Source organism: Brachionichthys hirsutus, unplaced genomic scaffold (genome assembly GCF_040956055.1).
Source record: "Brachionichthys hirsutus isolate HB-005 unplaced genomic scaffold, CSIRO-AGI_Bhir_v1 contig_571, whole genome shotgun sequence".
NCBI classification, from domain to species: domain Eukaryota; kingdom Metazoa; phylum Chordata; class Actinopteri; order Lophiiformes; family Brachionichthyidae; genus Brachionichthys; species Brachionichthys hirsutus.
Window position 1 is genome coordinate 9,277 of NW_027180713.1, and position 23,856 is coordinate 33,132.

General features: G+C 49.3%; 1 protein-coding gene across 1 annotated transcript; it reads right to left on the minus strand.

Annotated features, from left to right (window-relative positions):
• Positions 1 to 1,050: 1,050 nt before the first annotated feature.
• Positions 1,051 to 23,126, minus strand: LOC137916528 (dynein axonemal heavy chain 12-like). Its single transcript, XM_068759518.1, has 72 exons — positions 23,089 to 23,126; positions 22,684 to 22,795; positions 22,275 to 22,461; positions 22,127 to 22,184; positions 21,746 to 21,904; positions 21,288 to 21,480; positions 21,019 to 21,207; positions 20,781 to 20,934; positions 20,602 to 20,693; positions 20,331 to 20,509; positions 20,099 to 20,234; positions 19,880 to 20,005; positions 19,662 to 19,796; positions 19,238 to 19,431; positions 18,967 to 19,153; positions 18,681 to 18,866; positions 18,354 to 18,554; positions 18,011 to 18,205; positions 17,807 to 17,928; positions 17,579 to 17,714; positions 17,347 to 17,493; positions 15,597 to 15,716; positions 15,293 to 15,451; positions 15,044 to 15,214; positions 14,822 to 14,974; positions 14,479 to 14,718; positions 14,140 to 14,385; positions 13,889 to 14,008; positions 13,701 to 13,810; positions 13,372 to 13,555; positions 13,114 to 13,254; positions 12,953 to 13,036; positions 12,663 to 12,851; positions 12,426 to 12,545; positions 12,124 to 12,312; positions 11,895 to 12,046; positions 11,618 to 11,756; positions 11,349 to 11,515; positions 10,526 to 10,781; positions 10,134 to 10,430; positions 9,784 to 9,962; positions 9,342 to 9,534; positions 9,061 to 9,222; positions 8,759 to 8,953; positions 8,436 to 8,569; positions 8,188 to 8,350; positions 8,024 to 8,104; positions 7,731 to 7,910; positions 7,501 to 7,632; positions 7,298 to 7,391; positions 7,071 to 7,207; positions 6,732 to 6,973; positions 6,496 to 6,643; positions 6,250 to 6,395; positions 5,919 to 6,133; positions 5,651 to 5,843; positions 5,373 to 5,562; positions 5,093 to 5,265; positions 4,856 to 4,996; positions 4,578 to 4,736; positions 4,204 to 4,499; positions 3,857 to 4,113; positions 3,609 to 3,749; positions 3,369 to 3,506; positions 3,048 to 3,281; positions 2,762 to 2,950; positions 2,407 to 2,510; positions 2,118 to 2,322; positions 1,881 to 2,018; positions 1,712 to 1,803; positions 1,562 to 1,629; positions 1,051 to 1,462 (listed from the first exon to the last, which is right to left on the minus strand). Exons 1-72 carry the CDS (start codon positions 23,124 to 23,126, stop codon positions 1,269 to 1,271), a joined length of 11,676 nt encoding a protein of 3,891 aa, XP_068615619.1. The 3' UTR covers positions 1,051 to 1,268.
• Between the last annotated feature and the right edge of the window lie 730 nt (positions 23,127 to 23,856).

Genomic DNA, 23,856 nt, shown 5'->3' on the forward strand with positions numbered 1-23,856 from the left:
AAATCGAAAAACACTCCGGCTGGAAAGATCCGTCCACAAAAACACTCCGACTGGAAACATGCGCTTTGTGATACTAATTACGATTATTTTGTTGTTAGGCGAGACTGGTCCGTCCACAAAACCACCCCGCCTCTGAACGACCTTCCGTTCCTGACACATCACAAAATTAAACCTTTACACATCCATAACGTGGTCACCGTTATGTGTGAATATTTATGCTGATTGTAAACTTCTGATGTTCACTGTAGCGGCGCCATGTCTCCACAAGAGGGCAGCATCATTTTATATTGCGGCCGTTTCTGGAAAGAAACCGGAAACCGGAAATGTCCCAAACTCCGTTCATTTCTTCGAATTATCGCGAGAACGGTACGTTGTAGAGACTTGGAAACCTGGTCTACCCGACATAATTCGGCTACGCTGAACACGCCGGTCCCAACCGCGTCTCTCCCGAGATATGGCAAAAATAAAGCTTTGCACGCATGTGACGTCTACACCGTAAATCACACCAACCTGTCCGTCACCTCGGTTATAGCCCTATGTGTCATCTATAAGTGTACCGAGTTACAAGTTGTTAAGACATTTATTTGTGTGCATATTTATGCTTATTGTCAACTTCAGACGCTCACTGAAGCGGCCGCGTTCGCCCTCCTGTGGCCGTTTCTGGAATAACACCAGAAATGTTCCAAACATTTGAAATCAAAATATTGCGTGAACCGTACGTTCATTTGTGAAGGACATATGGAGAAACCAGTATTTCCTCACCTCGCACAATTTACATATTATATCTAATATACTATGCAGTTTTGATATTTTGAGTATTGTACGCATGGTTTCCATGGAAACGTGTTGTTTTTAGTGGCTGAGAGCATACATCACAAAACAAGAAAAAGCGTTTTGGGGTTTCCTTCTCCTGCTTGTCACCAAGCAGCTGCTCGGTTTCCGCCATCCTGCTGGTCGGACGTCCATGTGCAGCGGTGGCGTTCTCGTAATACGAGAAGAGCTCTTTCTCTCTATCGCCCTGGCAAATTTATGACAGGTTGGAGACTACAATCACGTACAATTGCTTTAATACATTTAATATATAACATCTAAATCTACGTAATACACCCTGGTGGAACAAAAAACAAAAGTGGCCTCAACACATATAATATGAGATGGTTGATTTGTAACGTATACCGGCCACGAGGTGGCGATGTGTGGTGGCTTTATATTCCACCGACTCGGCTTTAGCCATCTTCATCCCCTCTGCTCCAGACAAACATTAATATTTAGTCATCGAGCTGCAGCAGCAGAGCGACGCCGCGCTTAATCCAATGCCGTGCCGGCATGTTTGTGGGCAGCAGCAAGGGAATGACAAAGTTGGTGGAGTGGCCGGTGGTGGACAGGGTTCCTTTCCTCTCGCTGGTCTTGTACAGAGGACAAGCGTACATGTCCGTAGGAGGTTCCTCGCCCTCATCTTTAGCTGCACGGGAGAGAAGAAAAGAAACAGAAAAATAAGAAAACGCACTAAACAAAAGAAAATCCCGATGGAAGCTGGAATGCGTTTTTTTCTGACGCTTACAGGGTTTTATCCAGATGATGGGCATCTTGCTGGAGAGCTCTTTGGCACGTTGCTCTACAAGAACTCCACTGATGTGGAAAAGAGAAACAACATTTAAAGCTAACAAAGTCTCTGAATAATTTTATTAGAATGAGGCAGAAGCTGCTTTACCGTTCTCTGTCCCACCGAGCTCCTTCCAGATACAAGCCGTTGACATAGACCCCGTCCTCGGGTGCTGTGTCCGACTCGTCCACAGAGAGAACCTGGAAGGAGAAATCAGAAAGACAAAACCGCGGATCAGTACAGCTTTTGGAGCGATAGGAAGTACTCGTCTTCTAACCTCAAAGTCCAAGCCGAGCAGATCAATGGGGATCTGGTACTTCCGAGCGTAGTTCTGCACCGCTCCAGTTAAGAAGGCCTGGGTGAAGTAGAACCCAGACAGCCAGAACACATTCGGTTTGCCATTGTCATACCAATCCTACAAGGAAAGAGCAAAAAGGAAGAGCAAAGAGTAAACAATATCTCCGTGTGTTCACTTTGTTTCTGCTCATCCAATGATTTCATTCCACCGACTCGCCTGTAAAAACTTCAGCCTGGCCAGAAGGTCGGTAACGTAGCTGCCCAAAGGTTTGAGACTGGCGTAGGAGCGTTTGGTCCAGGCCTCTGGGACCTTGCCCAAAGCCAAACTTCCTGCGATGCCTTCAAGCTCTCCATCCATCACCACCAAACCCTTGATGGCCTTCAGCAGCTTCTTTAAAGTCTCGCGGATCAAACTGAGCAGCCTGAGAAAGAGCAAAACGAGTCCCGTGAGCAGGTCGGGATGTGCCGTCTCATTCCAAGTCCTCCGCGGATCCGCTGGTCCTTACACGTTGTAGCGCTCCATCTCCTGGACAAGCACTGTGTTCATGCTCTCCTCATACTGTACCGGGTATTTCAACAGCGCTGCCTTGGTGTCAAAGTTACTGGGAAGCTGGAGGACAAAACAAGAGAACACAGTTTGAGCACGCGACGCAGCTCCTAGAGCTCATATTCAAGGCAAACGCGGTTTCCCGTAAGGAACTGGCGCCGGGTGAGGTTCATGGCAACAAGTTAAATCCAGACATTTCAAAGTGCGTCGCGAGTTTACACAAACAATTCTCTTTCCAAATCTCCGCTCAGAGAAGATGATTATGCGCACAATGGTGCTGGGAGATTTCCCTCCTGGCCAAGTCAAGCTCACACCTTACAGATGATGTCATTCACAATGTCATAGAGGGCGCCATCGGCCCCGGAGCTCTGTCCTCCCTGAGTTTGTCGGCCTTGGGTGAGCAGCAAAGAATCAAACAGCAACTTCGTTTGCTGGAGATCCTTGGAAATGTCCACATTTTCATGCATCCCAAACACTTCCGGATGCTGATCCTGCGGAAGCTCCTGGAACACAAAACACGATTCCTCCTCGGTCGACATCAGATTGTCAGTGCAATGAGAACGTGTTGCGCTTCGTGTGCTTCGTGTCAAACGGCTTCACCTGGATGAATTTGATGCAGCCTGCATGGCTGGAGTCGGACGGGACGTGGTACACGCGGCTGGGGGAGAACGGGTAGAGCGGCTCCTCAATGACGTTCTTGTTGTAAACGTCGGCCAGGAGGGTCAACAGGAGGCGCCGATCCCAGTCGTCAGTCACTCGGCCGCCATAGTTGCACTCGCCAGTCAGGTAGGAGATGGCATCAAAGGGAACCTCCTCGTATTCATTAACAAACATCTGAAACATGTAAAAACACGCAGCATCGTGACGTCCTTTGCCTTCGTTCTCTCACGACACAGAAACCGGTCTTCTCTGAATGAACACCTGCAGCTGCCTGATGCTGATATGAAGGTCCGACTGATTGAAGCCGTAAGGAATATTCCAGCCCTGCGGTCCAAACGTCTTCCTCTCTTGAACCAGAGCGTGAAAGAAGCACAATCCAAACAGGAGCTTCTCCCAAACCTAACGGAGGGAATCACGAGTCAGACGCTTTCAGTATATTGTCCATCTAGAAGCTGCAGAAATGTCAAATTCCTGTCATGAACAGCGTCGACACGAACTCACTTTCTCCTTATCGGGACATCCGCTGTAGAACGTCTGCTCAGAAATCGGGTCCGTCAGGTAAGACTGCAGGAGGTTCTGTCTGAGTCCGGTCGGAGGCTCGTTGGTCATTTTGACGCCGTTCTGCAAGATGGACACTGGAAACTGGAATCAGAGAGATTGTTGTCCAGCAGTGAGAACCAGAGTAAAGCTGGGCCTTGCTGCTCAAATGAATGGGACCAATAACGCGTGTTGTGGTGAAGCCAGTTTACCCGGGCTGAAGGGTAGCTCGTTAGCCACAGTCGGAATCCGGGCTTGAGGTCTTTGTTTTCGGGGAGGCTGTCGCAGATATCCTCCAGGGCGTTCATCCAAGAAATGGCTAGGTGGCAGTTCTGCAAGCAGACCCACGTACCGTTGGCAATGGCTTGTGTGATCATCGCCTCAGCCGTGGGTCCCTGCCCTTGACCCAGGGAGATGGACTGGAACTTGGCGCCGACCATCTGCTTGGATTTGGCAAATTTGAGCAAGCCTGTGGAGCAAATGTTTCACCTGGAATCATTTTCAGAGGAGGCCAGATTCTTAAACATTCCAGACAAGTGTTGGGATGTGGACGACTTACTGGCCATGGGATCTGCTCCTGGAGACAGCATGAAGACGAGTGGGGAGGACGGGGTGGAGTCCAGGTAGCTCTTGCTCAGGTCAAAGGTAGGAGGCTGGACAAACCTCTTCCCCATGTGCTTGGTAACAAACTTAGTCATAGCAGGCACCATCTTATCTGGCCGGAGACAGCGCAGAACCACCATCTTCTGCAGGTCATTCAGTCGTTCCTCCCATGGATCAGGCAGGGGAGCGTTCCACGGCTCCATGCTGTCATAAACAGGCTGGAAGCAACTCGCGTCTCTGATGAACGCCTCCCTGCAGAGTAAATACCAGTCAGAAAGGCTCTGAAAGGACAAGCAGGACCGTCGACTCTGTGTGAGTGTCGCTCTTTACTTTAATCCTTGCAGCCCAGGCAGTTCACTGGCTCGACAGATCTCATCCCAGCTCTTGTCTTGGAGCCAGCTGCTATCGGGATTGGGGATCATGTTCTGCAGGCCCACCCCCCCAGTTAACAGGAACATGAAGTCACAGTACTTGATAGCGTCCTTTGACCTGGATGGAAAAATAAGGCGACGGGAACACAACACCCCAAATAAGCATGTGGTAGAAGAACAAAACTCTGACATGGAACTGTAACGATGTCTAGTTCCAGTGTTGGCTTGAACACCCACAGGAGGATGTTGCAGCAGAGGAGAAACGAGAAGGTGAGCTTGTCCTTTTCAAACAGAGAGCGGCAGACATTACAGTACAGGATATAGGTGAAGTCATCCTCCAGGTTCCGAAGCCTCTTCTGCAGGCACCGGCTCTTGGCACTAAGGAATGAAAGGCAAACACTAGGAAGGTTCAGATCACCGTCGAGCAGCTCCGAGGTCCATTTACTGGAAGCTGCAGCTGCAACCTTCACGCACCTGTCTTTAATGGAGCTCTTAAAGAGGTTGACGAACCAGACGAGAGAATACTGGTACATCGGGTCGATGGCGGTCAGATCTGCAATGCTGAAGAAAAGCACCGACGCAAGTTTGGCAAAGGGTCTGTAAGCATCCCTGGACTTGGCTATGATGACGTTTGTCTTCTCGGCAATCTGGAAAAGACACAGAGCAGGACGTGAGATCTCTAGAGCAGACTCGTAGCGATCGTCAGGCGGACTTTCTAGCGAAAACATCGGCGCTCTCTGTGTATTGGCCACACCTCCTCTTTCTTAGCCCTCTTGTCAGATTTAATCTTTGACTCTTCCAGAACCTTGATGGCACTTTCATCCTCCAGGATGTCTCCTGTTGACTGCAGCGTCTCCAGGATCTTGTCCTCGGTCTCTTTTTGCTGCCTCTTATTGTCAGCCGACTGCACGATTGCGTCGTTCCTCTGCTTCTCGACTTCTGGACTGTAGGAGAGACGCATTTTTGCACTATTGCAAAATTCAGGTAAGAAGAAGCAGAGTTATGGACATGTGGGCTTCTTGTGAGCGCTACCTCTCCTGGGCGACCAGAATCCCCAGCAGCTGGTCCTCCAGTCCGTCTGGGGTGATCATGAAATTAAGCAGGCACACCTTGGTGGCCACCTCCGGTAGATAGTGAGGGTTCCTCAGCTTGGTGGTCATGTACAGACGGAAACCAGACGCGTACTCAATCACATTCTCCCCCAGCCTGATGCATTCCACGCCACCTAGATGAAAGAGCGACTGTAGTTCGTTTCCAGCTCTTAATGGCCCTCTCGCGAGAAGCATCCGATTCACCGCACCTTGTTTGAAGGTCTGCTTGAGCAGCAACGGTTCCAGCGAGGGGTCCAGTTCTTCTCCGACGTTTTCCAGCAGCAACGGCTTTCCAAACTGAATGCAGTTTTCCAGTGTTCTCATGAAGCGTGCATCTGTGGGTTTCGTGACATTCAGATCGTTTTCCTTCTCTGAATTCTTCACCCAATTGCCGGCCTGCCCCTGCGGGTCGATCATCAGGGGCCTAGAAGCACACCAACAGGAACTTAAACGAGTCTCCAGTCCTCTGAATGATCCAACCAGACTCCTTCGTAGTAAATTGGCTCTGACGGAAGACGTTTTTCAGCCGTGCAGACTCACCATCTCCGTGAATTACCGACGATGACGCCGTTGTCCACAGAGAAATCGTCGCTGGGGAGACCTGCAATGTTCCAGGCCCTGATCTGAATCGGATCTCCCAGCGTACGGCTGAGAGAGAAGGAATCCGATGTTGGGATATTTTTAGACTAGAGATGTCAAAGAAAAAGGACAACACGGGTGAGTCCATGATTTGATGTCTGAATGAAAGGAGTTGGACAGAACAAGACAAGATGCAGGAGGAATCACCCGGCAGATTTGGGCCCATGATTCGATGCAGTCTCGTCTGAAGGCAGGAGTGAATCCCCCCAGGTATGCAATGACACCGGCGGAAATCAGACTGTCTCCAGTCAAGTTGGAAAATGTCTGCTGAAGAGCCTCTGCACTTTTGGACCAGCTAAAAACAAGAGCTTCAGTCAGTAAGTGGTGCAACCTCCTGACGTTTGCCACAGAGTAGAGGAACATTTCACGCGGCTCATCCTGACCTCGCCTTCTCTCCGGCCAGACCTTTGATTACTTTCTCGGCTCTGGCCAACTTGACCTCACAACCACGGGTCTCCGCTTCCAGGCCGGCCTTCTCCTCGGATTTCAACGCCTTTGTTTTCTGGAGACCAGCCAGACGATCCTCAACGTCCTGGAACGCCGCTTTCTTCTGACTCAGCTGGGCCATGGTCTCAGCCACGGCTTCCTGAGCTTCTTTGCACTTCTTTTTTTTCGGAGCCAGTTCCTAAAAGCAAAGAGATTGGTGTTAACTGTAGAAGCGTACCTCCATCATGAGGACCGGACGGGAGAAGATCAGCTCTGCAGAGCGAAAAATGCTGCACCTTCTGCTTTCTGTTATATTCCACCATCGTCTTGATCCATGAACAGAGGTTGGCTGCCGCAGACGACGATGAAGACACAACACTTGGTTCAAAGTCCTCCTTGTTCATGTACTCCGCCATCAGCTTCTTTATCACGGCTTCCTGAAGTTAAACAAAGAGCAGCGCTACTTGCAGCAAAGCCCGACCACGACTCCTGGATAATGAATTAGGAATGGGGCTTGGGACACTCACGGGAATATTGTCCTTGTCGAAATCCCTCAGATTCCGTGCAAAGTTTGTGTCACCAAGCAGTTTCTTGCTTGGCCCCCAGTAGTCTAGTATCTAGAGGGAAAAGAATATATATTCTTTACTGCAATACTTTGCTGCAGGATGCATGGAGAGAAATAAGGAGCAGACCATGGGAGGACAGAGATATTATATCTGGTCCAACCTTTTTTCCAGGCTTTTCCGGGTCATTTATCTTGTCTGGACTTTTCTGCATCATCACGCACACAGCTGCCATCACCAGCTTCACAGCTGGCGGTGGAGCTTTCATGGCCTTCACCACGGCGATTTGAGAGCTCTGAAACGGAACGCTTAGATCAGTTGACTCAGCAGTTTACCCCATGGAGAGAATGAGTGGAAGCCAACGCACTGAAGCAGTGGAGCTAGAGCACCCACCTTCAAGTTCTCCAGAGCAGCTTTGCCTGCCTTTTCCACTTCCTTTTGGGCAACAGTCACTTCCCTGTCACAGTCAGTCCTTAAAGTCTCCGCCTCTTCAGCTTTTTTGGTTGCTGCCTCCTCATCAGCTCGCACAACTTTACGCTTGGCTTCGACCTCTTTTGTCTCCTTCTCCACTTTCTGTAAGGCATCACATTGAAGAGATATATTCAGTATGTTCAGATCTATTGGTTAGATCTGTATCCTCAAGGTTTGATGATGATGATGCAGGATGAAGATGCACTTTTTTTCACCTCTGCTATTTTGCCGATTTCTTTTCGTGCCTCTTCCAGCTTTGGCTTCTTGATCTGAAGCGTTTGCTCCATGGTGGTGACCTGTATAGAAATACAAACGCATACTGAACATTCTGACAGTAAAAAAACAACTGAAACTCCAGTAGAAGCGGCACAAAATCTACCTGTGCTTCAGTGGAAGCGATCTTTGCCAGGCCATCGAGGTACCTCCGTCGAGCCTTGGTGATCGTCTCCCTTCTCCGAGTGAGTAACTGGCGGAACGTTTCGATCAGCTCCAGGTATGATGTGGGCGTCACATAATGATGGCTGCCGCGTTCAACGAGAGCTCTGCAGCACAACAGACAGTGTGAGGAAGATGCCAGAAACATCCTCTGCACTAAAAGCTTCAGATATCGCTCAGCAGAGATCCCACCTGTCTGAGAGCTCTATGACGGAGGTGTGGAACGCCTTGCAGATGGTGATGACATCCTGCCGCTCATCATCAGCCATCTCCAGAGAATGCAGGAAAGAGCTGGCTACTCGCCCCAGGGCTTCCTCGGGCCACGGCTGTCAGAGGAAGGAGGAGATGGGATAGAGAGAAGGTGACCAAAGGCAGGACGGTCTGTCTGCCGCACACATCGAGACACTCCGCAGAGACAGCTTCAGAGGCGATCTGAAATGCCGTGGAGATTACACTTTGTAGCTTTTTAAATATGAACAAGTGATTACATCCCAATCCTAATCCCAATCCAGTACCTGGAACCAGTCCACAGTGCAGCAGTTGATCAGAGAGGGAAACTGGCGCAGGCGCTGCCGGAAGGTGTCTCCAATGGGACTAAAGGCCACGACAATGTGCAAGTTCTCTCTGCAGCGTGCAACGAAGAAGGCAAACAGCGCTAAAGCACTCATCTCCAAATGGGGATTGGCCGCCTGGGCGACGGGACGCAATGCCTGGAGACCGAGAGATGCAGCAAAGGTAGCATGAAACAGTCAGTCAACGCGACTTTCATACTAGAAAGGATTCCTTGTGCAGCGACGGAACTGCTGCGACCACCTACATCCATGATCTCTTGCTTCTCATCTTTGTCGAACAGATTGGGCACCTCCCCCGCGTTCAGAATGCTGTCCACGTCCTCGAGGAACGCCTCATCTTTGATCTGCGTGTCAGTGATCAGAAGCACCATCTTCTGACCTTTCAGGCCAGCATTTTTCAGGTGCATCTGAAGGATTTGGAAAAGGAGGAGCCAGGTTTGTTCAACATGAATTCACAAATGCATAAATGGAAAGTAATGCAGTAACATATCAGATAAAGGACAGACATCACAACCGTGGCGCTGACCTTAAGGTCGTCTCGCCACTCAGCCAGGCCGTAGCTCTGAGAGATCTCAGGCTGAAAAGTGCTCATGTTGGACATGAAGGCAGCCAGACGGGTAACGGACTGCCGCCCGCTCCCGCCGACCCCCACCAGGAGAGCGTTGCCTCTCGGCTGCTTCAAGACGCGGCTGATCCTGCACAGGTGCTCCAGGACGTAGCTGTATCAAAGCACACACCATTTACCCTGCTAATTGAGCCATGATGGGACAAACATTTCATTAACTGGCCGCTACACACGGAACTGGATTGTCTGTTTAAATGTCTAAATGCACCTAGTGTACATTATAATATTAGCTCTAGTGCTAGTTCGGTATTCAGCATCACACGTCCTTTGCACCAAGTTAGAGCTTCCAGTAAACGATCAGAGTACATATTGCCATGGACAGCATGAACCGGACTCTGCTTGCCGGAAGATGACGAGGTTCATGGCCTTCTTGTTCATCCGGTTGTATTCCTCCAGACTCGATTGCGCTACGTCAGAAAAGCTTTTTATGGAGGACACCTCAGCATACAAGCGCTCTTCCTGCTCCAGGTCAGGGTTCATGAAGTCACCAAACATAAGGTTCTTCATGTCTTCCTCAACCAGCTGAGAGTGGAAACACAGACAATGAATATTTCCTTCTATGGTTCATGTGTGCATGTTTTACATTTGTGCAGCACAAATGTATTTGTGGGTGTTTTAATATACCAGTAGCAAATATACAAGTCAATACTTCAGTCCTCTACTAGTATATTATGACAATGAATCTCAGCTGACCTCACTGCCTTCCTTCAGGTGATCAAACACATGGTCAAAGGACTCTTGGAAGTGATCTTGGACGACGCTCTGCATCAGCTGGTACATCCACTCCCGATCTTTGTCGTCCACCAGTCGGTCATAGTAAACACGGAAGACCTCATGAACAAACAAGCGGATCATTGTCTGCTTGCTGTCCAGGGCCCCTCTCCTGAGCAGCATGCAGCCCTGGATGACGCGGGAGAAGTCCCGAAGGTTGAAGGTGTAATGAGACTTGGCTGGAGTGGGAAGCAGCTTCAGCATGGCTTTCTTATACACCTTTGGCAAAGAAAAGATAAGCAAATAGTCAAAGCATTAGAGAAACTAAGACCCCCCCCCCCCCCCCCCCCAACTTATTCGTGCTGAGCTCTGACCTCCATTGTGGCGTTCACTATTTGGTCTCCAACAGTGAAATATTCATCGGGGAATCCATTTTTGGTGAGAGACAATCTCATCAAGGTGGAGAAAATGTGAACCATGGTGCCGTCACTGAAGGGGTTAATGCTGATAACGTTGAAGTGCCTCAGGAAGCGCGCCGGCACGGCATTCCTCCCGCCACCAGGGGGCCCCATAGCTGCGATGAGCTGCAGGTCAACAAGGTTGATCTGGGAAGTGTCAGCCACGTCGAACCTGCCGATCAGAAGAGAACATTAGCGCGTTTACAACCAGCGTTTTCTCTCGTCTGGTGACATGTCGTTCTCTCGCCCTTTCATCATGTCGTTCTCTCGCCCTTTCATCATGTCGTTCTCTCATCGTGACATCATGTCGTTCTCTCGCCCTTTCATCATGTCGTTCTCTCGCCCTTTCATCATGTCATTCTCTCGCTCTTTCATCGTGACATCATGTCATTCTCTCGCCCTTTCATCATGTCGTTCTCTCGCTCTTTCATCGTGACATCATGTCATTCTCTCGCCCTTTCATCGTGACATCATGTCATTCTCTCGCCCTTTCATCGTGACATCATGTCATTCTCTCGCTCTTTCATCGTGACATCATGTCGTTCTCTCGCTCTTTCATTGTGACATCATGTCATTCTCTCGCCCTTTCATTGTGACATCATGTCATTCTCTCGCTCTTTCATCGTGACATCATGTCATTCTCTCGCTCTTTCATCGTGACATCATGTCATTCTCTCGCCCTTTCATCGTGACATCATGCCGTTCGCTCTCTCTCATCGTAACAGCGGACCAGTCGTACCAGTGGCCGTGGTCCAGAAGCTGCCGGAGGAGCTCCACGGGGGGCTGCGCCCCAAACACCTCCGACGCGGGCATGTTCACGTCATCCACAAAGATGACGCACTTCTTTCCAATGGGAGGGCCAAACACTCCCTTCCTCCGCTTATCCAACTTGGAAACGATGAGATCCTGGGAGAGGATAAAGTCGAATGACTAAAACACCTCCTGCTCGTTTGGATCGTTCCACACCTGCAGGTCAAACCAGCACCCGACTGTTTCCTGCATGCACACCTGCGTCTGGTTGGCAGTTGTGCGAGCTGAAAAGTTAATGAAGGAAGGTAGATAGCGGTCTTTGTCCAGTTTGTTCATCAGCTTCTCCTTGATGTAGACGGACTTCCCGGTGCCAGTAGGACCAACCAGCAGAAGAGGTCTAAGCAGATAAGAAATATATAAAGAACAAAGGCTTCACAGAGAAAATAGCTTTCTGTTAAATGTAAGTCAATCCGTGCTGGGACAGAGTGAGAAGCGTCATTCCTAAAATCAGAGCTAGCAGTGAAACAATCCGTACCGTCCGTGGCTGACGAAGTGGTCCATCAGGTAGGTGTAGCGAGCCGTGTCCACGGTGGGGACAATGACGTCTTCAGGATTAGTAGTGATGCTGTCAGGGTCGACGTTCTCAACCTCGCTGCTCCAGTGAACCCAGCTGCCGGCGCCGTCAAACTGGACAAGAGATTCAAATGGGATGAGCCGATTCTGACAAATGCGACATCCTGAGAAGTCGCGGTCTCACACAATACCTTGTAGAAGTAGTCGTAGACCAGGCCTTCCTCGTCCAGGGGACACGCCCATCTCCCCACGGTTTGAGGGACCGGATGCTCCGTTGATTCTCCCGACAAAAGTTTCCTCACGAACGAACTAAACTTCTCTCTGCTGTTTGAGTCGCAGCTGCCACCGATGGACCAAACCAGGGCGTAGGCAAAGGCTGCCTGGGAAACGGGTCGGAATACACAGACATGCTGAACTCCGAACTGCAAACGTCCTGGAAGTTCACAGTAAGATGAGAGCAGAATATTCAGTAAAAGGACTTGTTGTTTTCTACCATGATCCAGATCCGAATCACTTTTTCCTCAGGATTTGACTTCAAAGGTTCGGCGAGGACCATTTCAAACAGGCGACACAAGGACAGAACAGTGTTGGAGTCAGTCGTGGCGACAACTTCCTGTCCACAGAATCAAAATGAAGCGTGAAGACAGTCATACATAATAATGCACATAATGTGAATCCAGCACATTCAGCAGGTGTCCGTCGGGCCTTTCGGAGGCCTCGGGTCACTCACCGTGCAAGACGTGCGTAGGAACAGGACGGCCGGCGGTACGAGCCACGAGAAGAGGCCCGTCAGCAAAGAGCGGGACTCCGGCTCCCGGAGAGCGTCAGGAAGGGTGTTCAACCAGGAGAGGAACAAGGGATCCAAGCCCAACTGAGACGGTTCCATGAAGATCATCCCACAGCGGCTGACTGTGGCAGGCTGCAGCGGGAGAATGAGAACATGTCACGGAACTAAGAACAGATCAGTCACTCCCTCTCGATTCAAATTTAGCCAGTAACGTCATGCCGAGAAGGACCTACCGAGGCCCGGGACAGGTCGTCCACCTCGAAGATCAGACTCATCTCATCGGGCATCTGGATGATCTCTCCATTCATCAAGCACAGCTGGGGAGTGAGAGCAATGCAGGAAGTTTACTCAAGAGTGAAACCAGGGAAAAGCAGCAGCACTGAGTGTTCTGCACCTTCTTGTTGTCGTCCAGCACTGTGTTCAGGCTCTCGATCCACAGCGTGTCGATGGGCCCATCAAACACCAACCATTTACGGTCCGGCGACTCGTCCGAGGCAAATTTCCTGAATGCGCTGGCCACAATCCCATCAGACCACTAACAAGGGCAAACACAAAGGGGCAAGAGTGAGAGGGCGAACGGGTGGCCGGCTGCTCCGTGTAGAAATCTACAGAACTTCAGAAGAACTTCCACAAGATGCAACCACAGCCGGACCTCATGGGAAACGGCGTCGAACTCTCCAAACAGCTGTCCCATGGTAATGGATTTGGGGTTCACGGTCGTGTAGCGGACCTTCCGCTCGTTTCCATAGCCACGTTCGCTCATAAAATTCAGAGTGTCGGCTAGAACTCGCAGCACTTGGGTCTTCCCAGCGATGGGCCCTCCAACCAACATGAAACTGAGGAACACAGAGAACATCTCCATGCAGCAGCACATTTGGAAGAGCCCCGTGAAGACTCTTCCAGACAGTGACGTACTGGATGACACGGAAACACGCCAACGTGAAACATCACGACAGAGGAACACGTTAAAGAACAACGCACCCGTGCCTGACAATCATCATCTCGTAGGTCTGGATCAACTTCTCCCAGAACGTGTCTGTAAGCTGGAGATTCTTTGATTTGCAGCAATGTTCAGCGGCCTCCCGGAACCGCTGCCAGCGACACAAACACATTGATCACACTGGACAGGCTAAGACTCAGGAAGAGTTAATTACAGCAACGCATCTGACCTTATAGTCAGCCTCAGGGAGGGTGATGCCGGGGAACACGTCGCGGATGATTCCGTCAAACAGTGGAATATCGTGGGACAGAAACTTGGGCTTATTCACATCTTTTATGGACCTCAAGACCTGGACACGACAACAAGCAGAAGACACGGAAGGGTCCAAAGGTGTCAATCACGTGGCAGGCCTCGACTCCGGGATAAAAGCAAGGAGTATACGCTCTGTATACTAGTACTGCATAACTATCAGACCATTACCAGTATGTCCTCATCCTCTTTAGGAAACTTGAGCTTCAGGTTTCCAGCAGCAACAAGCACAGCTTTGACAGCCCTCATCCCGTAATCGTAATGGAACTGGGATGAGAGCTGCTCGGAACACAGCCGGTAGGTTGTTACGATCTTCACCGAGAGCGGCTTGGCATGCAGGAAGCCACTCGAATATAGAGAAACCTCTGCAATCAGTGCGTAGTTGGGCACCATCATGGCCACCGTCCGGAACAACGCCTGCAAAGAGAGGCGACAGAAAACGTGACTTAGAGGTTTCTTGATGACGTGTGCGTTGCATTGAAATAAATGGGAGAACGTGCAACACAACACCTTGAGGTTGTCTGGGAGCTCAGAACGTCCTGCATAGCCAGGATTCATGGTGATGGACACAAAGCAGTTGGGATTGAGCGTAAGCTGGGTCCCTTCAAAGTCAAACTTCTCTGCATGCAGCTCAACGGCCCTTTGGATGCAGAGGATCTGCTGGGCCACCACAGAGAGCACCTCCAGCTCAATGCGATTGAACTCGTCAAAGCACGCCCATGCGCCAGTCGAAGCCAGGCCTTTGAAGAACTGGAACAGATTGCAGCAGAGACACGTCAGCGCGACGTCCTGGCATTTGAAACCGCGCTGCTAGGATTACAAACGTGGAATCTACATTTGTAACTGGCATCACCTTGCTCATAGCGATGTAGTCCAGGCCGTCAGAGCAGTTGAAGACGACACACTGCACTGCCAGAGCTTTGGCCAGATCCTTGGTGGTCTCGGTCTTTCCTGTTCCTGCCGGACCCTCAGGTGCCCCGCCCAGATTGAGGGAAAAGGCACCAACCTGAGACAAACATTATTTGTGAGGTGAGAAGTGCCAATATTCACGCAGGCTGCTCGTTAGCCGTTTTACCAGAGTTCTGTAGCATCTGTCAGTCAGAGGAGTGATGACCAAACGGGGGGAGTTTCCCAAGTATTCGTAAGCATATTTCACATCGCAACTTATGATTCGGACCCGGACATTGTCTGAGCACCAGTAGTAGCGGAGCTGGGACAGCCACTGGAAGTCGTTTTGGCTCGACACCTCTGTAAAAAGGACACTCGTTATCCCACCAAGTCTTTGAGTCCTGCTGTTAAATGGACTTGTGGCCCAATCTGAAGCACCGTTCTGAAGCAGCTCTGCGACCACGTCCCTGGCATGGACGTCGATGGTGATCAGCGCTCCCAAAGTGATCCGGGTTTGTTTGGGCAGATCCCCTCTCACCAGCTCCACAATGTCGCTCAGCTGATTCCGGAGTTTCTTGTAATATTTCTTTAAACCCTGCAGAGAACAAAAAGCCAATTACTCTTGTTCCCGTTTCAGACAAAGGGGAAACTGGTGATCTCAAATTCCAGCCAACCGGACAGGAGTGAGACGTCGCTGCAGCAAATAAGCCAGAGCTGAAGATGACATTGTGAAAGCCTACTTTAGTGCCTCCTTTGATGGCTTCCTCAACTTCCCGAGTCCAGTAGATCTGGGAGGTGCAGAGGACCACCTGTCCAGGCCACTCCTTGACCCAGTTGATCCGTGAAGTATTAGTGTAGGCCTGCAAACACAATGACAGAGAAACGTTCACACGGAGAACCCCCCAACCTCACATTGTCCTGCACCGGATCCATACACAGCACGAAGGCGTCTTCCTGGACATTTTGCTAGCCTAAAATGGCTCAGGGTAGAAGACAGGGTTAAACAGCTCAAAATGGGATTGGCATTTAAAATAGTCAATGCAGCTCTGCCCTCAGTCCCCTCAATCCCTGCATACCTGAATAAACACCTCCACAGATTTAGTGACACCCACAGCCACACCACTAGAGGGAGCTCAACCAACAGCCTGATTACCCCCTCCTATAGGACTAACATGGGTAAATCATCTTTTTACAATACTGCCCCCTAAGGGTGGAACTGTTTGACTCCTGCCCTCAAAACATGCACCTCTTTGGCCTCCTTCAAAACGGCCCTAAAAATACACCTTTCAGGGGGACAGAAACGGAGATAGTCATCACGACTCTCTCCGGATCAAACCCCCCCGCCTTTTTTTGTCCACCTATGTTATACATACTATGTATCTTTTTAATTTTTAATTTATTGTAATTTTGCATCTGTGGTGTAATTTATGTAGAACTTATTGTTATTTTATATCTGGATTAATTTATTTTTATTTTATTGTTATTTTGCAGCAAGTTAGTAATTTAATATTAGTTTTATTTGTATTGTTAAATGTCGATGATTTATGTACGAAGGACTTTCAACGGAAACAAGACCGCAAGGGCTTTTTAGAAATGCTCCTCTTAGACAGGATGTTTGACTGTACTTGTACAGTAGTCCCTCATTTTCCGCGGGGGTTACGTTCCAAAAACAACCCGCAATAAGTGAAATCCGCAATGTAGTCATCTTTATTTTTTTTCAATTATTATACATGTACATAAATGTTTTAAGGCTGTAAAACCCCTCACCACACACTTTATACACGTTTAACAGTCAGGCATTAATCTAAATAGATTGTTTCAGTATTATGGAATGAAACCAAAGATCAAAACCTTTTCAGAACTAAACATTTGTTTGAGGAATATAAATATATAGTACGTACAGTAAACGTTTTGCTGTTAATAATGTTAAGGCGTGCAGGTCGAGGAAAGAGCCGCTTGGAGTGCAGAAGAACAAATATTCTACTCGTGCTGTCTTTAGCCTCTCATGCTGCTTTATTGGATAGCTTAGCACAGCAGCGCGGCGCGGCTACATAAATCAACAGGAAGAAACGATACCCATAAGGGACATAACGTTTATGCTCCTACAAAATAAAAGCCTCTTTTTACACAGAGAATAAGAGCGCTATAAAACAAACGCTTAACAAATAAACATGATAGCTTTTAGAAATAACAAATTTAATTTTAATGACACAAGTTATTAATAGCAACTCGCGCGTATTTCACAGTTCCTCCGACCGCGCCTCTTCTTCCTTGCGCCGTTTCAAGGCGCGTTCAAGTGCAAAAAATAAAATCTGAAAAATTGAATTAAAACTCCGCGAAGCAGCGGAAGATGAACCGCATTATATCGAGGGACTACTGTACTGTAATACATGCTACTGTTTGACTGTACCTGTACTCTAACATTCCATCTAATAAATTTATTCATCATCATGAGACGACAAAGCTCGGTGCTGGAAACAGCCCTCTCACCTCGATGGATCGGCCTATTTCGTTTCTGACGCTGCGAATCATCCCAGACTCCAACTCCACCAGCCACTTCTCTACGGCCCCCCCGGCTGCAGCGGTGGAGATGTTCTCAACCAGCTGGATGTGCTCTCCCTCACTGCTGTACATGCCCTGCAAAAAGCACAGCATGCAACCCGAAACACGGCCTTTAACAAGCGGGCCCGTGGAATCCTGACAAGATGCCCGACCGCCGTACCTGGATCTCCAAGTCAGGCAGGAAGTCCAGTTTGGAAATACCCTCAAAGCACTTCTTCAGGTGGGGCTGTACTCGGGTGGGGTCTTTGGTCTCAGAAAGGATTTCAAGCATTTCGTCATTGGACAAGAAGAAGAATCTGGTGAGAATGTTAGCAGCCAGTATCAGAATCTCTTCAATGGAATCCTATATATTCTGATAGGAACAAAACAAAATGAGGATTTTCTTTACCTTGGAAAACTGAGCCGTTTCTTTTCCAGATAGACATTCAGGCCTTTATCGATGGTGTCCAGCTGATGGTTCGAGGATTGCAGTTTCTCCAGTAAATCAGGCTGAGCGGTCACCTCTAACACCTACAATTCCAGATCGGTTACAGAAATGTTCCTTCAGAGGGGAGCTTTTACAATAATGGCTGCTGCTTTCTGTCTAAATTACCCGGGAATCCCTCGCGCAGCGGCCCATGATATCTCTCCAGGTGGCGTCGACGATTTTGAAGAGTCGTCCTTCTTCTGGAATCTGTTGCATGATGTCTTCCGAGGAGAAGATGGATTCCAAGTAAACCCACCGAGACTGCACCTTCAGCCATTCTTCGGTGACATCCTGGATGTGAATTAATTGCTCCTCCCATTGCTGAAATGACACGATACGTTAAAGCTCCGCAACGCTGGGCGTCGGCAGACTCTAAATCTCCTTCCTTTAACCGGATCACATCCATGCAAGCTGAGCAGTTCTTTATTCAGATGAAACGAGTCAATGCTCAAAAGGCTTGATCGATCACCTTGATCTGAATGCCAAACTCTTTAGTCAGCGCAGTCCCCATCATGCTCTGACTCTTCACTATGTGGTCTTCCAGCGTGGCCTGCAGATCCTCAACGCTGTGCAAGATGTGAACACCGGTCTCTCTGTACAGTTTGTTGGGGAAAGACAGAGCGACCAGATCGTCCTTCATGGCTCGCAGCTTGGTCTCCAGGGCAAACTCCTTTAGTGAGCCAGACAGAGAAGGGAGGGACATGGTGTTCAACAAATCTATTTTGTATTGAAGTTACACGTTGTCAAACGCCACAAAGGAAAAGCAAACCAAAGATAGAAATTCAGCAGCTCTTACTTTACTGGCATGAGTACTGATGGACTCCAGCTGGTCCAGATGAGGATTCAGATTCAGCTGGAGGAGAGTCCGTGCAGTAACACCGGTCTCAGGAGTCAGGTCCGCTCCTATCAGCGCCGACATCTGCTCCCGGTGGCGAGGTCTGATGGCTGGGTTACACAACGCCATCAGCACAGGTCGATGCACCTGCAAACACAAACACATTCATCCCATACACAGGCTTAGCTTCAACAAATGAGCACTGCAAGACTTTCCCAGCATGCCCCGTTCAAGTCAGCTCCAGCACCTTGAAGCTCGCGATCATCTTCAACACTGTGGCGGACAGAACCGCTGCAGGGCTTTGCAGCGTCGGTTGTTCCGCGGCTGGTGGCTTCTTTTGGAAAAACTTCTGCACCTTGAACAAAGAACGCTCCATCTCCACATCAGAGTCAAAGTACTCACTGCTCTGTTCATGGAGGGGACCGTCCATCCATCTATTCACAAAGAGAGAGACGTGGTTTGTCATCCCAAGCCAAGGCTTTGACCTCAACAAGGACTTCACCAAAGGGACTCTTGACCTGCTCTCCGTCTGCTGCCACTGCTGCACCAACGAGAAGAGCTGCTCGTAAGGCTCCACACTCTTCCTGAGTTCCTCCATTTGAGGGTAGGACGACTGGTCTTGTGCAAAGAAGGCCTCCTCTTTGTTAACGGTGACGATGACGTGCGCAGCCTCCTTCAGTTGCTTGAGAACGGCTCGGATATTCTTCAGATACTGCTCAAGAGGACATGAAAGACAACTTGGTATTATTTTATGTTCATCACTACTTGACAAGTAACTTAAAGGCATGTTGACCATGAAAATGATTCAAGGACACGTATCCATCCCATGTGAAGCTCAGATGAGCAGCATCCAGTGTTCCAGACTGCAGCACTAAGCATGCTAACGCAGCCACATGTCGCTACATGTAGTTCAGCTAAACATGAGGGACATGTGTGCCTCACCTCATCAACACGGTGCATCTCAGAGTATTCCTGGAACTCCTGGAAGCTGCCACTCAACACTTCAAAGTCGATCTTTAATCTTTTTCTCCTATCAACCATCTCCTTTTCCCCTTTTTCCTTGCCCTTCAGAATAATCTGCAGAATACAGACGGCGTCCTCAGACAGGTCTTCAAAGAATAACTCGATCAGCTGTTTCCAAGAAGCGTGAGAGGCGTTACCTCGTCAGCACGTTTAAAGATCGCCGGCATCTTCTGTGGCCAAAGAGTAACAACCGAATTGAGCTTTAGATCCTCTTTGGCAAAGGAGTGATGATCGAGGAGGTAAAGCAGGCGACAGTGGACTTTCTGCAACGGCAAATCAAAGTGTGCTATTGGCACCGATTCAAGAGCGCTGAAGTGAACATGCATTTATTCCTAGAACTCCGGATCAATCCTGACCTCAATCTGTTGCTGGAGTTCTCTGAGCCGGTCTTCCTGAACCTCTTTGGTGAACTGGATGGTCTCAGACATCTCCTGGATGCTCTCTGGGGGTTTCAGTAACCGGTCCCTGATGCTCTCAAATTCAGAGCAGATCCTTTGCACAGACACAAAAACGGGTTTGGAGAAACATTTGCAAACGGAATTACAGGAGAAAACGTTTTGCTCCAGAATGTTACAAGAAGAGACTGACTGGATGTTTTCCTCCCGGTGGACGGCGGCGAGTTTCTCTATTATGATGCAGGCGTAGCTTCTGGCTTTGGCGGCCAACTCCTCCTTGAGTTCCTGGCATTCCAGCTGCACCATTGTAAAGTGGGCTCTCACGGGGAGGCTCATGATGTCCTCTGCCAGCACCATGAACCACTCCACTTCCTGTGGAAAGGAGTGAAACTCCATATTTGTTCTTCAAACGGCAAAGCTGGAAACGAACTGGAAGATCGACAGCACAAACGATGTTTGCTCACCTTGGCGTAGTCGTCAAGACAACGCTGCTCAGCTACAAACGCCTCCACCCGAGCTCGTGCCGATCCGTCCACCAGCCAGGCAAACTTGTCAACTTGAAAATGAAAGAACAGCTCAGCATATTTTGAACAAAAGTCAGCGGGAGGAGGGCTGGAAACGACTGAATAGCAGGACATCCCACCAAAGGTCTGGAGATGCTTGACGGGTTCCTCTAGATTCTCGCACACACGTGTCTTTAAAGTCTTGTGGGCCGAACAGAGTACCTCCTCTGGCACCTTAGCATCCACAAACGACATTTGAGCTCGTCCCAAAGTGGACTGGAAGTTCGGAACCTTCTGTAAACCAGGAGACGTGAAAATATAAAAACCAGCGTGAGCGAGTATTTCCAAGCGAGGGTTCAATAAATGCCTTGAACCCACCTGCAGCGTGTTGGTGACACAGTCCAGCATGGCCGACACAGACGCTTCCAGCTCCGCTACTGTGGGGGACATCTGTAATGTTGCACCGTTGAGTGTCAGAGACACGCTGATCAGAGGCATGAGGTGCTGATTGCGTGGGTGGAACAGCTCGACAAACTCATCGGTGCATTTCTTCAGCAGGGCTTTCAACTACAAGACAAAAAGACACCGCGTCATCATCGGCTTTTTGAGTCCAGATTCAATTCAACACAAAGTCGGTTTCCTCTCACCTGATTTGACACGAGGACAGATGCGCATCTAAACAGGGAGATCTTTTCTGGTTCTTTCATGTAATAGATGCTTTTCTTCTTCAATTGGAGGAGGATTGGCTCCAACCAGGTTTGGAGAAGATTGTCCTCTGTCCTCTTACAGCCCACGTTGATTTTGTCCTGCAGGCTTTGGTGGTCCAGCGGGCCTGCAGACCTGTTAGCAACACAAGATAGAAGCTGTTGAACGGGCCCTTGTCTGCGCTGCTAGAAAGCGTCTTCTCAGCTGCAGCAACTCCATGGAAAGTTTCAATGCAACAATTTGGCACACGAGACATTACTCCATTTAGCAGGTGATGCATCGCTGTCAACTGAACATTGTCCGGCAGCACAAGCTGCAAGGTGGAACAGCCAATGAGGTTTGGGTCAGGCTGGGGCCCCGAGGGCCCCGAGAGCGTTACATGCAGCATATCTATCCGTACCTGCAGCCGGAGAGGTCCACCAGCACCAGCGTGGAAAGGTTCCGGTAACACAGCTCCAGGATAATCTGCATTACCGGATGAGTGATGCTCAGAGTGTCGTCAAGTCGCTCGCGGTTCTCTACAAAACCTTGGTTCCAACACCGGGAGAAATCAAGACCCCTGAAAAAGATCGGCATGAAAGTGTTCAGTTTAGTAAATGTACACGTGCTAGTTTTTCATCCGTCCTTTGTGTCAATTACAGGATCCTATTGACCAATTATCAGATCTGATATTCAGCTTTTTACAAACGCTTGGGCATTGGTTTTTTTAACAACGGTCTTTTTGTCATGTTTTGTTTGTTTCCCGATAGATGGATCGGTCCTTTCCTCATCCGACACTCACTCTTTAACGCTCGTCGCTCCTGAAGGACCTTCTCCCTCTGCTTTTATTATACGATTCACTGCAGGAGGAAAACACGACCCGGTGAGAACCGGTTGATCTGCAGTCGATGTACTGACATACGGTATCTAAGCAACAACAAGCCGGACACCTGTGTGCTCTCTGAGCGTTTTCACATTGTCGTCCGTTATTTCCGCGTGGAGCTCCTGAAGTAATTTCCTTGTCGCACTTGTCTTCGTCATGTCCAAACCGACTCGAGCGTCGATGCGCTCCAGCGAGTCTTTGGAGGGGGGCGCAATGTCCCGTTTCCCTGCGTTCTCCCTCAGCTTACGGAGGGCCTGGCAATGGAACCGAAACTCAAAATAGGCTTCGGTTTCATTCTTGAATTTTCTTTGTACTTATATTTGTACATATTTCAGAATTTAAAAACAAAACCTACCCAGCGCTGTCTGTTCAGAAGCGTTTCCTGTGAAGCAATGATACCGAAAACAATTAAATAAAACATCACATCCTGCAGACCTTTTATTGAGGCGGAGACTCAGTGGAAACAAACGTCTCACCAGTCCTGGAGGCTTCGGTATCACTGCCAGAGGGAAGGCCGGGGGCGTGTCCCGATCAATCCACTGGGCGGCTGCTCCGTCCGGCTGTGAGGCCGATCCGCTCTCGTAGCCACTGACCAAGGAGGAAACAAAACGTCACGCAGGAGGAACTTTGCACGTCACAGTTTCAGCCGCCCGTATCCGGATGGAACCGTAGGAACCACAGGTCGCCCAACGTGGACCGACGTTTCCCAGATGTTAGAGAAGCAGCTTCAAAAGTTGTTTTGTTCATGAAATGATTTTCACACAACAAACATTTAATGGGGAATTTTATTGCATGGTGAATTTTGTAGCGATAACCCTTCACACGAAACAAAAAGCTCCAGGTGCTTTGAAGAGGAGCGTCAGGTCCACTTAGTTACTTACCGGTGTTGGCCTTGATGTACAGCGATGCTTTCCCTCATGATATTGTGAAGGAGGTGACATCCTGAAATTGCGCATGTGTGTGTGTGAACGACTGTCTGTGTGTGTGTGCGGCCCTGCGACGATCTGGCACCACGTCCGGGGTGTGCCCCGCCTCTCACCCGTTGACTGATGGGACCGGCTGCAGCACGAGCCACGGACCCGGTAACAGGCAGAACGGTTGAGAAGATGAATGAATGAATGAGTGAATGAAGGAGAACGTACGGTGCTGCAACGCCTTCATGTGGACGTATGCTCTGCCGGCCGGTCAAACTGCTGCTGCGTCGCCCACGTTCAAGTTGGTCTTCCGTGTTCCGCTCCATGTCTCTTAGATTCTTTCAAACTTCTTTCAAACTGCAGAAGAAAAGAAAGGCGACAACGTTTTGATCCTGTAGAATTCTAGAAAGGTTGAATTTATTACATCAGGATCAGAAGCTCAAGAATTGAAGCTGTTGTTGATTTGCTTTGCGTATTTTTGTAAGGTAGGAAAGTTATTTCCATGTTCCAACAGTATGATGGACCACAGGGGGGCGGGGGGGGGGGTATGTGACGTCACCGCACAACCTCCCAAGCTGGCAACCCGGAGAGTACGGTGACAGGAACCGCATTACCCACAATGCATTGTGGGAATAACGGATCAGCGAGTAACGGGTGTCGTTGGGATCCACCGGTTGGGTTGCTTTTGTACGCGATAAATAGGTTGAATAAACAAGAATAAACGTTCCTTTTTTC

Bases quoted from the DNA above. Each gene is read 5' to 3' on its own strand.
- LOC137916528 (XM_068759518.1), bottom strand. From the start codon at position 23,126: ATGAGGGAAAGCATCGCTGTACATCAAGGCCAACACCG. The intron at 19,797-19,879 runs GTAACGCCTCTC...TGTATTCTGCAG, and splicing joins TCTTTAAACGTGCTGACGAG to ATTATTCTGAAGGGCAAGGA. The intron at 14,386-14,478 runs GTGTTGTGTTGC...CTCTCTTTGCAG, and splicing joins AGCTCCCAGACAACCTCAAG to GCGTTGTTCCGGACGGTGGC.